This window comes from Hibiscus syriacus, unplaced genomic scaffold (genome assembly GCF_006381635.1).
Source record: "Hibiscus syriacus cultivar Baekdansim isolate YM2019G1 unplaced genomic scaffold, ASM638163v2 tig00011602_pilon, whole genome shotgun sequence".
NCBI lineage: Eukaryota > Viridiplantae > Streptophyta > Magnoliopsida > Malvales > Malvaceae > Hibiscus > Hibiscus syriacus.
The window spans coordinates 19,166-33,524 of record NW_024062250.1 but is presented as its reverse complement, the minus strand read 5'-3'; the positions used below and the strand labels follow the sequence as shown (position 1 = coordinate 33,524).

General features: G+C 37.8%; 2 protein-coding genes and 1 pseudogene across 2 annotated transcripts in view; all 3 read left to right on the top strand.

Annotated features, from left to right (window-relative positions):
* Nucleotides 1-11,519, top strand: part of LOC120204740 (elongation factor 1-gamma-like) — a 26,921-nt gene extending 15,402 nt beyond the window's left edge. Inside the window, exon 9 of the mRNA XM_039204771.1 lies at nucleotides 11,481-11,519. The gene's annotated coding sequence lies outside the window, so the exon portion shown is untranslated. The remainder of the gene's footprint in view (nucleotides 1-11,480) is intronic.
* Nucleotides 1,525-5,970, top strand: LOC120204738 (leucine-rich repeat receptor-like serine/threonine-protein kinase BAM1). The gene is made up of 2 exons (XM_039204768.1): nucleotides 1,525-4,402; nucleotides 5,507-5,970. The coding sequence occupies exons 1-2, from the start codon at nucleotides 1,828-1,830 to the stop codon at nucleotides 5,827-5,829; spliced, it is 2,898 nt and encodes a 965-aa protein (XP_039060699.1). The 5' UTR covers nucleotides 1,525-1,827; the 3' UTR covers nucleotides 5,830-5,970.
* Nucleotides 6,490-14,359, top strand: LOC120204739 (annotated as a pseudogene).

Genomic DNA, 14,359 nt, shown 5'->3' with positions numbered 1-14,359 from the left:
TGCACATTAACCAGAGACTTGGTCCCAGCTCCACAGGGAAAAGCAAGGGGGAGTTGATGAACCCGAGAAAGCTTCCACTGGTTTCCTTCCCTCTATGAAACCCCATAATTATATACTGATCATTCAACTAACATTTGTAATGATATGTTACTAATCATCTTCTTCTTTTTCACCCCTTCTGCAATCTCTGCAGGTACATGTTTCCAGTTCACAGATAAAAAATTCATCACCCTCCTGGTCTATACAAGGTTACTACTACTGTGTGTATACACACTTCGCATGGAAATACTCAAAAAAAGAAGGCTATCAACCTATGGTGTCAGTGACAGTGAAGAGTTTTTAACATTAGCATAAATCTTTTGATATTTATCATGGAAACCCCTTTTTAATGGGACCTCCATGCATGTATGCATCATCAAGATGATCACTGATCACACAACTTGCTTTCTGTGCCCCCAACTATTTTTAATGGCATTTTCTCTGTTGGATTTGGTTCACATTCACCAATTATTAAATCTTCTTCTTTTTTACCTTTTCTATCCACAAACATTATAATAATGGAAACCAAGTTTGGCTCGTCGGTTGTTAGCAATTTACCCCTTTTAATTTGGACGAAAAGTCATTGAAGGTGAGAGAATGACCATTAACCGGTGTTTGAAGGAGGAAAAAAGTGAATTATCACGAGGAAAAAGAAAGAGATAGAGGCCGAATATAAGAGGTTCATACTTTTTTAGTCGATTAAGAATATTTATAGTAGTAGTAGTACTTAATGCGTGTGTCAGCCATAGGACTATTAGGTCTATTTGTAAGCTGACAGGTTAGACATATTTAATGGTCAAACATTGAATTTCATTCTAACGCATCATATGGGACTGTCAAAAACATTGTCTTAAGTCTCGTCTGCGTATTGTAGTTGACTTGAGGGCCTATATTCGGGGATGCGAGTTTTTAGGGATTCTGACAAATAGTATCTTCGGAAATATAACGAATTAACAAATTATGTGAATCTGTCAGAGGTATTATTTAGGTCTCGTATGCAAATTATAATTGATTTGAGGATTTGTGTTTAGAGACCTGAGCTTTTAGAGACTCCATCAAACAGTGTCTCCAAAGATGTAACAAACATGAATCAAGATGAACATTACACCAAAGCAGTATAAAAAGAACAAGAAGCCTACACTGGTATGGTGAGAGCCTTGCTTCTATGAATCATTCTCCAAGTTTTTGAGGCAACAACAACCTAACTTGGCTAAAATGGGAATTAGATGGTCGTCAATTGATGAAAAGAAACAGGACAATTTAGCCATTTTAAAAGTACTGAAAGTGCAACTCCACCATCTATAAAGAACATACCTTGATTAAAGCAAAAGGGTATTTTTGTCATATAAAATAAAGGAAACAGAGCATCACTTTCACTTTCTCCCCTCCCTTGTAGTTCTAAACTTTAAATTTTTGTTATCCAATGCCTTTTCTTTTTCCACTTAGGTGCATTTGAAGATCAATTTTTGTTATCCCTCACTTGGCTTTTCTTTAGATAAAGAATGAGCAAATGAAACTATTAGTACTGCTTTAGTAGCAGAATTTCAATATCCTGTTTCTCTTCTTCCTCTTGGAGATTAACCAAAGGGAAAAAAGAAAGAAAGAAAGAAAGAGCAGAGCTAATAAAGGAGAAGTTTGGAAGACTCTTGTATGAAGATGATTGATTCCTCAAGCCTATACACAATTGAAGTTTCTCAGATTTCCTTCACTTTTCCATCCTCCTTTCTTAGAAAATCTTTTGTTGTTGGAACGCTTGAATCCTCTTGAAACGTATTTCCAAAGGGGAACATGGTCCCTCTCATTGTCTTGACATTATTCTCTCTTCTAACCACCTTTTCTTCTTCTTCTGCTACTTCATTACTTACTGATTTTCATGCCTTGGTGACGCTCAAAAAAGGGTTTCAGTTCCCTGAACCGTTATTAAGCTCATGGAATTCTTCGGAACCGAGTTCGGTATGCTCTTGGGTCGGAATATTCTGCTCCGGGGGACGAGTTGTTTCGTTGGACTTGACAGACATGAACATGGGCGGCTGTGTTTCTCCTCAGATTTCACGGCTCGATAGACTGATTAACCTCTCTCTGGCCGGCAACAATTTCACCGGCGGCATTGAGATGGCAAACTTAAGTGAGCTTCGGGTTCTTAACATCTCGAACAACCAGTTCAATGGTGATCTGGATTGGAACTATTCAAGTATCGCTAACCTGGAAGTGTTTGATGCTTATAACAACAACTTCACTGCTTTACTGCCGGTTGGGGTTCTTGGGTTGAAGAAACTCCGGCACTTGGACCTCGGTGGGAATTATTTCCACGGCGAAATCCCGTCGAGTTACGGCACACTAGTGGGGTTGGAATATCTTCAGCTCTCGGGGAATGATCTTCATGGAAAAATCCCTGGGGAATTAGGTAACCTCAAGAACTTGAAAGCTCTTTACTTGGGGTCTTATAATGTTTTCGAAGGTGGTATCCCTGTAGAATTCGGTAATTTGGTGAGCTTGATTATCATGGATCTTTCAAGCTGTGAATTAGATGGTCCAATTCCTCGAGAACTGGGAAATTTACAGTCTTTGGATACACTCTATCTGCATATCAATCGACTTTCGGGTTCGATTCCGAAGCAGTTAGGCAACCTGACAAGCTTGAATAATCTCGATCTTTCGCACAATGCGCTCACTGGAGAAATCCCATCGGAGTTCGTCAATCTAAAGAAGCTTAGGCTATTCAATCTCTTCATGAACAGGTTACACGGGTCTATTCCGGACTATGTAGCTGAATTGCCCTATTTGGAGACTCTGGAACTTTGGATGAACAATTTTACTGGTGTTATACCGAAGAATCTCGGTCGAAATGGGAAGCTGCAGTGGCTCGATTTGTCGTCCAACAAGCTCACCGGTACGATTCCGCCGGACTTGTGTGTTTCTAATCAGCTGAGTATATTGATTTTGATGAAGAATTTCCTCTTCGGGAATATACCTCAAGAGATGGGGAGATGTTATAGTCTCACTAGAGTAAGGTTGGGGCAGAATTACTTGAATGGTAGCATTCCGGACGGGTTCATCTACTTGCCCGAGTTGAGTTTAGCAGAGTTGCAGAGCAATTACCTGTCGGGGAGATTGGCCGAAAATCGTAATCGTTCATCGAAACCGGTTAAGATAGGGCGGCTTAATTTATCGAACAATCTCCTCTCCGGTCCATTGCCATTTTCACTTTCCAACTTGTCTTCTCTTGAAATCCTTCTACTTAGTGGAAACCAATTCTCTGGTCCAATACTACCATCTATAGGAGAACTCAGGCAAGTCTTGAAGCTTGATCTTAGTAGAAATTCGCTTTCCGGTAGTATTCCGGCAGAAATCGGAAATTGTTTGCATCTCAGTTACCTTGATATGAGCCAGAATAACCTTTCTGGTTCAATTCCACCTGAGATTTCCAATGTGCATATCCTGAGTTACTTGAATGTATCGAGGAACCATTTAAATCAAGCCATTCCCCAAAGCATAGGGTCGATGAAAAGCCTTACGGTTATCGACTTCTCGTTCAATGATTTCTCCGGGAAGCTTCCGGAAGCCGGCCAATTCTCCGTCTTTAACGCTTCGTCATTTGCAGGCAATCCTCAACTTTGTGGTTCTCTCTTGAACAATCCTTGCAATTTCACTGTCATTGCAGGCACCCCGGGAAAGGTCCCCGGGGACTTTAAATTAATCTTTGCACTCGGCCTTTTGATATGCTCTGTAATATTTGCCACTGCCGCCATAATCAAGGCCAAGTCATTTAAGAAAAAGGGTTCGAATTCTTGGAAGATGACCACATTCCAAAAGCTCGAATTCACGGTTTCCGACGTCCTGGAATGCATTAAAGACGGTAACGTGATCGGAAGAGGAGGTGCAGGGATTGTGTATCATGGGAAAATGGCTAATGGAATGGAAATTGCAGTGAAAAAACTTGTTGGTTTTGGCACTACCAGCCATGACCATGGTTTTCGAGCCGAAATCGAGACACTCGGAAACATTAAGCACAGAAACATCGTCAGGTTGCTAGCGTTTTGTTCCAACAAGGAAACCAATCTCTTGGTTTACGAATACATGAGAAACGGTAGTCTCGGAGAAGCATTACATGGGAAAAAAGGTGGATTCCTGGGATGGAACTTGAGGTACAAGATTGCAACCGAAGCAGCCAAAGGCTTGTGCTACCTTCACCATGATTGTTCGCCGTTGATCGTTCACCGGGACGTTAAATCGAACAACATTCTACTCGATTCAAGCTTCGAAGCACACGTCGCCGATTTTGGACTGGCGAAGTTCTTGGTCGACGGAGCTGCATCGGAGTGCATGTCAGCTATTGCAGGGTCCTATGGCTACATTGCTCCTGGTATGTACAAAAATTCCCTTCCTTTTAATTTTCTTAATTAATTAATTAATGCTCTCTAATTACGCCTCTCGTACGGTGTATAGTTAGTTAAGTTGATGTATTATCAAACTGTCACATTTGTGTTCCATGTTAGAAGCAATCCCAGCCGTTGGATTGTCCTTATCAGATCAATCAGGGAAATAAACCGTAATTAGTGATTGCGACATGTGATTCCTAGTTGTATGAATCATTCGCCAGCCAACGGCACATAATTCATCCAACTGTAACCTATCTAGCGATGAGTTCGAGTTGTGCCGGGTCGGATTTTTGACCCAGTTGAACTTGATTCAAATATTATATTTTTTTATAACTCAAGTTTAAGGAATCTTGATTTGATTCGAATTTTAACTTGATTTTAAAGGTAAAAATTTGTTTTTTTTATCTAAACTTAGAACACAAAAAAATATATAATTATTTTATTAAATAAAATAATAATCTAATAAAAATAGTAGCTAGAAAAAATTATTACAACTATCAATTTACTCTTAAAATATAATTATATTATTATCTCTTATGTTAATATTTTTTATTTTAAACTCGAACTTAATTTTAATTCTTCAAAAAACTTGACTTGAACTCTATTTTTTTATAAATAATATTATCAAATCGAGTTAGATTAAATACTAATTCCTAAACCTATCAACTAAATATTGTTTGTCAACTAATTTCGGTGTTTAGTAATAATTAAAATTTTAATTATATATAGAATCTAATTTAAGAATCTAAATCTTATTTATAATTAAAATCAGGAACAATGTGGGGCCCACAAAGGATTTGATTTCAGAATAAGAGCCTGAGAGGGTCAATCCGACAAAAGTGAATCAGACTGTGATGTCTAACGTTACATGGCGTTGAGTGTCGTGAAAGGGAACCGACATGCATCCCCACCACAATTATTTTTTTAAAATTTATTTTTGTTTGAATGATGATGTTGGCCTTACGTGTAAAGCTTTCTTCTTCGCTGCAGTTACCCTTCGCCATTCTGCTTTACCTCGACAAGTTGACGTCTTTTCCGCCATTCTCGATTACTGAATTCGTCGTGACAATATTCTCCTTTTGTTGCAGAATACGCGTATACACTAAAGGTGGACGAGAAGAGCGACGTTTACAGCTTCGGCGTGGTACTTCTAGAACTGATCACCGGCCGGAGACCGGTGGGTGAATTCGGAGAAGGCATAGATATCGTTCACTGGGCTAAACTAAAAACAAACTGTCGAAGAGAAGAAGCGGTTAACATCGTCGATCCGAGGCTAACAACCGTGCCCAAAGATGAAGCAATACATCTGCTGTTCATCGCGATGCTATGCGTACAGGAAAACAGCATCGAGCGTCCGACGATGAGAGAGGTGGTTCAGATGCTATCGGAGTTCCCTCGTCAACCTCAGTAGCAAACTTCATCTTCTTCTCTCATTCACACTCAACAGACAAAAATCTTGACCTGATATCCATATATATTTAAAGATGGTGTTGCAGATTTGTTGTTAAAGCTTGCTATTTGCAAAGTATATATCTATTTTCTTTTTATTTCCCAGTTTAGATTTTGGCATAGCAGGAGCTTTGGTGACTGATATATATATATATATAATTGGGAGTAATCAATGGGTGGAGAGTGTTGCATTTTAGTATATAGATTTGTTTTATTTTTACTTGGATTAAAATGTTTGAAATCATATAGATTTGAGTACTGTTATTTTTTATTATCCTAATGGTAGAAGATGAATAAATTTTTTTTGAAAATCATATAGATGAGAGAATTTTAGAAGAGAAATAAAAAAAAATAATAAAAAATAAAAAAAAATATATTTTATAATATAATATTTTAGGTCGGGTCAGATATTTTTTTACATTGAATTCTACTTCATCCCATATTTGATTATCATTCTTTTAAAACTCGATTTATTCCGTCCCAAATCTATTTTTCAAATTATTTTGATGACTAAATTGATAACATCTTAAAACCTGAATGACTATTTGAAGACTTTATCCTAAATAATAAATAGGACGGGAGAAATTAAATCGAGCTCTTGCCCAGCCCAACAAGAACATTGAATCTCCTCTCCTGAAATGCAACGGTCACGATTCCTTGTTTCTTAAACTAAGGACTAATCACATCCGTCCATTTGTTTTGGGAAAACAAGACGGAATTTTTACTTCCAGTTTTAAAACCCCTCAGCGTTTCAGTCCTCCTCTCTCACACTTCCTTTTTTTATACTTCATTCTCTTGAAGAAGAAAGGAAGAAAAACTCTTCAAATCAAAAGCGGGTTTACTAGCCGAAACCCGACTCATCAGATCGGATCCGGCCTCTTCCAGGTATGTATGGCTTTCGATTTGTGTTCCTCTTAGCTTTCCCCAAAAATTTAAATAAGTTCTTATTTTGTGTACTGTTTTAGCGGAAGTATTCTTTGAAGAAATTACAATGGGAGTTTTCTTTAAATGAAATGTTATTCCCTTCACAATTGTTAACGTTATGTTCTTTGTCGGTGCAAAATTCCCTTTCTTATTTGTAAAATTATTCAAAATCCCGATTTTCCCTCAGAATATCTCAGCCTTTATTTGTTTTTTGTTTTCTCCTGAAGGCATCAGGAATTGACTAATATATATATGTGTGTGTGTGTGTGTGGATTCTTTTTTGGTCTAAAAAAAGATATTTTTTCATTGTTTTTGGAATTTATAATAAAAACAGTACCTTTTACTAAAAAAAAGAATCTCTTGCTTCTCTTCATGAGAAAAGAATTGAATCTCTTTCTTCCACACCTATTTGACGTGACAACTTTCAATTTCATCATATTTCAATGCAATTTTTGTTTTCTAAACAACCTTCTTCTTATTGTTTAAATGACACATATCATATAGATGGTTTTTTTTGTTTATTTAGTTTTTAAGTAGTTTTTTAATATGATAAAATAATATTGAGAGATACCTTATGCGCTAAGTATATGACCATGACTTATATATAGAGAAGTAGTATTAAGTATTTACCTTTCCTTCATTGAAAGTAGGCGTTGAATATTAGATCAAATATATCCTCTTATAAAAGATTGCAACTCCAGCCTTTTACTTAAGCCTTTTGGCTCTTCTTTTTTTGTTAGGTCAATTGGGTTTTCGAATATTTGTTTGATATTTCGATAATGGCCGGTGAGAAGACCTTGGAGAATCGTATCCTTTGCTTGAGTTATGATTATTTGTTATGCTTTCCTTGTATGCTTGCTTTTAATGGTTTATGATGTTTATAGATTGACTGTTAGTGACCAAAATCAGGTTTATAATCTCTTAAGCTTGAGAGTGGCCAGTAAACAATATGTATCAGTGGGGATTAATCAGTTTGTTTGGCATATTTCTTATGGGGGATGTAATTGGTATATCAAAAAAAATCCTATTAATACTATTAATCAGCCTCATGATATCACCTTGATTATAATAAGCAGCAGCACTTTCATGTGCTATTAAGCTTCCCTATTGATATTATATGTCAGTTTCTCAATTTTGCACTGGAAGTCAAGCTTTTACCTGGATCGATTTTGATTGTGTGATCTGTTTTTGTGAATGTTATGTTTTCCAAATGTTTTCTGATTCTGTGATGATATTACATAACCATGTAACTTAGCGGAACCTATCGATGTGGTTTTGAAGTCTGAAGCTGTTCCCAAATTGGCTGAGCAGGATGTGGTATGTTGTGAATTTCTCTCAAAATTTTCGTTTGTCTGGACTTTTTTTTTCTCAAAAATTATCTGTGGTTTACTTTATCAACTATTGTGCATGGATTTTTGACGTTGGCATGGTTTGATGTTTCCAGCCTTCTGGAAAACTTGGAATGGCATCTGATTTGACTTCGACAATATCTTCTACACCAAATCCTTCTTCTGGCACGAATCAAGACTTGATTGGAGAGCCTGGTGCCAAACAATCTACTGACTTTGACAATTATTACTACCCAGGTTAGAATTTGATTATATAGCTGTTCTTCACGCTGAAACATGGCTTTCAGACACTATGTTAGAGTCAGTACAGCCGTGGTTTTTATTGCAAATGAGATTAGGTTTTCATTTTATCTTTAATTGCTGTCATTCTTTAGATAGCACATTTACATGCCAAAGTTTTTGAATAATGATGAACTACATTGATAATGTATGTTTTCTAAATCACACAAAAAGGAAATTGTTGAAAAGTGTTCCTAAATTACAGAGGTTTCAGAAATCTTTATGAATTTGAAAATGATATTTTAAATTCACCCTCACAATTTCTATGAAAAACAAAATCTATATTTACAACAACAACAACAACAAAACCCTATTCCCATATGCAATGGGGTAAGGGGGAGGTAGAGTAGTAGGCTGCCCCCAACGCATAGTTAAGAGCAGCTTCCGTGGAAGACCTCCGGCAGTCAGAAAATTAAAAATAAAGATAAAATGCAATGCATGTATAAATAAATATTTGAACAGTCTTCATATACAATCTTCATATGCGCGTCATATAATGGGAAGTAATCTTTGCTAATAAATCCCTGCATAATAATCTCAGCATATAGACAGAAACCTAAGACCCGACTAAAATTAAAGAGAGGAAACATGAAGAGAATGATACACAGAAGTTGAACGATAGCAAACTACGAGAATTAATAAAGTTAAAAGGGTTAAAACCTAAACTAAGGCAACATTAATCCGCTACCCTAGTTCTAAGCCTTCATTAATTCCAATGACAGAAACGTATAAAAAGTAGAAGTCATGAGAATTACTATAAAGACATTAAAAGAAGACATAAATGCTACACCCTATGGATGTGACCCGCACTAATCGACTACCCTGGTCTTAAGTCTCCATAATTTACTATCAGAGGTCATGTCCTCGGTAAGGGCTAAATCCTTCAAATCAGATCTTAAGCAGTCTTCCCACTTCCGCCTTGGTCGTCCTCTCCTTCTGGCACCGTCGACTGTAATCGACTCTATCCTCCTGACCGTATCCGACGGGTGTCGCCTAAAGACATGCCCAAACCACCGTAGTCTTCCCTCTCTCAATTTTTCGGATACAGACACCACCCCCAAGGACATCCTAATAGCAGAGTTTGGTGTCATGTCCCATAGAGTCTTACCACATGCCCATCGAAGCATTCTCATTTCTGCGGCCTCCATCCTCCTTACGTGATCCTTCTTGATTGCCCAACATTCTGATCCATACAACAGCGCTGGTCTTATTGCCATTCTATAAAATTTTCCCTTAAGTTTTTGAGGCACCTTCTTGTCACACAAAACTCCAGTAGCTGCCCTCCACTTTAGCCATCCCACCTTTATACGGTGTGTAACGTCATCATCTACACCCCCATCCTTATGTATCATAGACCCTAGGTACTTAAAACAATCCTTTGAGGGGAGAACGTGTCCTTCGATGCATACTTCTACATCTTCATCGTTTTGGTTCCCACTGAAGTTTGAACATAAATACTCTGTCTTTTCAATATTGATCCTAAGACCTTTTTCTTCCAAAGCAGTCTTCCAGGTAGCCAGTACTATTCAGCTCAGTTTTTGTTTCAGCAACTAGGACAATGTCGTCAGCGAAAAGCATACACCATGGAACACCATCTTGTGTCGCACAATAGATGTCGTCTATAATCAAGGCGAAGATGTAAGGGCTAAGAGCCGACCCTTGGTGGAGTCCGATTTCCACCGGGAATGCCTCGGTGTCGCCAACTATAGTCCTGACGTATGCAGTAGATCTACAGTACATATCACGAATCACCCGGATATAAGCAGTTGGGATCCGTCTCGTTTCCAAGGTCTTCCAGATCGTATCGCGGGGAACGCTATCATACGCCTTCTCAAGGTCAATGAACGCCATGTGAAGATCTCTATTTTTTTCCCTATATTTCTCCATAAGCCGTCGAAGTAGATGACGCCTCCGTAGTAGACCTGCCTGGCATAAAGCCAAATTGGTTTTCCGAAACCCTAGTAACCTGTCTCAACCTAGCCTCTATCACCATTTCCCATAGCTTCATGGTATGACTGAGTAGTTTAATACCTCTGTAGTTGCCACAACGTTGGGGATCTCCTTTAATCTTAAAGATTGGTATCACCGTAGACTCTCTCCACTCCTCTGGCATCTTGGCAGTCTCTAAAATAATATTAAAGATGTTGGTCAACCACTTAACTCCTTCTTCTCCTAGGGCCAACCACACAGTGATAGGAATTTGATCTGGACCGACAGCTTTGTCCCTCCCCATCTTTCTAAGAGCCATTTTGACTTCCTCAAACCCAATCCTACTTGTAGGGCAGTCATTTGCCGTAGTATGATGGTCGGCTGGCCCATCAACGGTACTATCTCTACAGGGGGAGGCACCGTCATTAAATAAGCCAAAGAAGTAACTACCCCAAACCCTCTTAATATCATGATCTTTCACTAAAAGAACACCATTGTTGTCCTTAATACACCTAATGCTACCTAGATCCTTTTTCCTATTCTCCCTGGATTTTGCAAGTCTGAAGATGCCGTTTTGTCCTTCCTTGGTGTCTAATCTCTTGTACATTTCCTCATATGCCTTTTCCTTTGCTTTAGCCACCGTTTTCTTGGCTTCCCGCTTTGCTTCCTTGTATATTTGTTTAGCTCTCGATCTTTCTTCGTCGTCATTGCATTGTAGAAACTCCTTGAAGCAAGTTTGCTTTGTCTTCACCTTAGTTTGGACTTCGTCGTTCCACCACCACGATTCTTTATGCTCCTTGACCTTCCCTTTCGACAACCCAAGGGTGTTTTTGCCCACCTCTCTGATGGAACTTGCCATATTTTTCCATAACATAGCAGCATTATTTGAGTTTGTAGTTCTAAAATCTGTATTAGACAAAACCTTACTCCTAAAGTCATTTGCTTAAGCTAAATCATGTTTCCCAATAAAGGATAAATGTTTTGAGGGGAACAAATTTTTTTTGGCGTTAGTTCCATGCTTCAATTTTATTGTTAGATATGTTGGTCTTTTTTTCTTCTTTTGCAGCTTGGTTTACCATTGTACTTAAACCAATATGCAGATTTAGTTTTGTAAAAGAATAGTAATTGGAAGCTTTTTTATTTTTGGTGCAGGTTATGATGGGTCATTTACTCAATCTGATGATAAGGGCTATTTTCTTAGTGACGGTTCACACACAGTATGTTCTTAGTTCCTTCACTGCACTTTTTGTTTCTTAAAATCATCCCTTCATATTGGTTCCAGTTTATCATTCATGTGGAATCACGAAGAAATGTTGATTCTTTTTTTTGGGGGTTGTTGCTCAAGGGAGTGCAATCAGAAAATGGTTCCTTGGTCTACTATTTGCCTGGCTATAACCCATATGCAACTGGGGCTTTAATGGGTGTTGATGGGCAATGCCTTGGTCAACAACCATATTATTCATCAGGATATTATCAGCCTCCGGTTTCCTATGGAGCAGAAGCCTTGCCTTGTTACACATGGGATTCGACATATGCTGTAGATGTTTTCAAATGGAAACTTTGATGGTTTTGGAAATGTAGGATATGGCTCAGGTTCTGCTTTTTCAAAATCAAATGGTTTCAACTCAACAAAATCAAATGGCCTTGGTAACAAAGTATCGGGATCTACTTATGCTCAGCCTAACAAACCACTTAGCAAGGTACTTAAGTGTTCCTGGTGTCATTCATTATGGGGATTATGATATTTTTATCAGCAAATCTATTGCTTGAATTTATTTCTGGTTTATTGTAGGCAGATGGTTTTGAAGTATTTTTTTTGAGACAAGAATGCTACTTCTGCTGCATATATTGTTAAAAGTGGTTTATAATGGCATATTTACAAAAATATTGTGTGCTGGATTATTATAGGGTTTATATCAGTAATGAATTAATCTTCCATGGTGCAACTAATTTGTTTACTTTGAACATCATTAGATTGTAGTTGAGGGTCATCAATTTTTTTTGCAACATTTTTCCCCTTGGGATCTCAAGGTTTTGATTATCTGAGTTCATGTTGCAGGGGCCTTATTCGGGTTCTGATCTATCCGCAGGATCTTATAGGGGATACTACCAAGCTGGAAAATCTCCATTTCATAACCAAAAGCAAGGTCTTTACCAACACAATGGTCCTATGAACTACAGACAAAATGGTAGAGCATGGAATCAAAATGACGGATATAAGAAATCCAACAGAGATGTTGACTTCGAAAACTCTGCTGAACTAACTCGTGGTCCAAGGGCTGTTCCTTTGAACTCTTCTGTTAAGAAGGAAGACCTGGGACTTAATCTATATAAAGATAAATACAACCTACCAGATTTCCAAACCGAGTATGAAAATGCAAAGTTCTTTGTCATTAAGTCTTACAGTGAGGATGATGTCCACAAATCCATGAAGTATGACGTGTGGTCAAGTACTCCAAATGGCAATAAGAAGCTAGATGCTGCATTCCATGAAGCAGAGACTAGAGAAAGTGAGACTGGCACTAAATGTCCTATATTTCTCTTTTTCTCGGTAAGTTGGAAACACATAATCTTTGCAGGAGTTTCCACAACCCTTAATCGAATAAAGGTCTTTCTAGGAATCAGTTTTCGTTGTGGTTTAATTAGTTAACTATATCGTAGTAGTATTTTTATCTGACCATCACGATGGATCTATATGACTCAGATCTACTGTCTTGAATGTTAACAAACTGCTGCTTTTAATTCTTACAAGTACCCATTTAATTCCTTTAGGCTGTGTCTGCTAAGCGAATCTCTTATTTATGTTTATATTTATTTATAAATGGCTTCTGCAATAAGGATACTTGTTTTTTTAATTATTATTTATTACTTGCTGTGGACTATTTTACGTTCTTTTTAATTCCCTTTCTTCTACCGTTACATGTTTATATAGTATGAATTCTTATGTTGTTTCTTAACAATGTAATGTCAGGTTAATGGAAGTGGACAGTTTGTTGGGTTAGCTGAGATGATTGGCAAGGTGGACTTCAATAGAGATATGGAATTCTGGCAACTGGACAAGTGGAATGGTTTCTTCCCTCTGAAGTGGCATGTTATAAAAGATATCCCTAACAAGGAGCTGTTCCACATTATCCTAGAAAACAACGAGAACAAACCCATAACGCATAGTCGGGACACTCAAGAGGTATTGTGGTTTCTTCTTTTGCTTGACAATATTGTTGTGTTTATAGTTGTGTATGTTGCAAGCCATCGAGCTTTGTGGATTTTTTCATGCTTTGATGTGTTATGAAATGATTTATTGGGAAGCAAGGGAGGGGCAAATATAAGTTCAACGCATTATGCGAGCTAATGGTGGAAAAATATACAAAAGAACTGATGAACCACTTTCTTCTCTTTCCTCCTTCTCCCATCACCTGGTTTTGTGATTGTCGTGATCATCGATGAAGACTTCAATGGTATTACTCTTTTTGCAATTTGCAGATTGGTCTCAAGCAAGGCTTAGAAATGCTGAACATCTTTAAAGGTTATTCAGAAAAATCATCATTGTTAAACGACTTTGGGTTTTATGAAAATCGAGAGAAGACTCTTAACGCGAAAAAGAATTACAAGTCCGGTACTCTAGGATATGCGGAAGATGGTTTGACTGTGAGTTCTCTCGATCTCTCTCTCAACTAAACACATCATTGATTCATTTTTATCTCTGTCACCTAGCATACTCACCCCTGAATTATATTTAAGATCCTAATTTATGACATCGTTTGATATTAGGTTATTCCTTTTATACAGAATCAAACAAAGAACACTGCAGATCCAACATCCCTCATCAATCTGACCATGGAACTATCCCTTAACGGCTGCATTCGGAAGAGCGTTGTTGTAAAGAACCCGATAGCAAGTACCTTTCCTTCTGTCCCTGCACCATAGCCATTCAAGTTTTAACTTAGTTAAGGTGTGCAAGGGGTTCTGCTTTATAGTTTTTTCTGCTTTGAAGTTATTTTCCTATGTTTTTTA

Excerpts from the sequence above, each read along its gene's own strand:
- LOC120204738 (XM_039204768.1), top strand. The coding sequence starts at position 1,828 with ATGGTCCCTCTCATTGTCTTGACATTATTCTCTCTTCTAACCACCTTT. Across the intron at positions 4,403-5,506 it reads CTATGGCTACATTGCTCCTG|AATACGCGTATACACTAAAG; the intron begins GTATGTACAAAA and ends CTTTTGTTGCAG.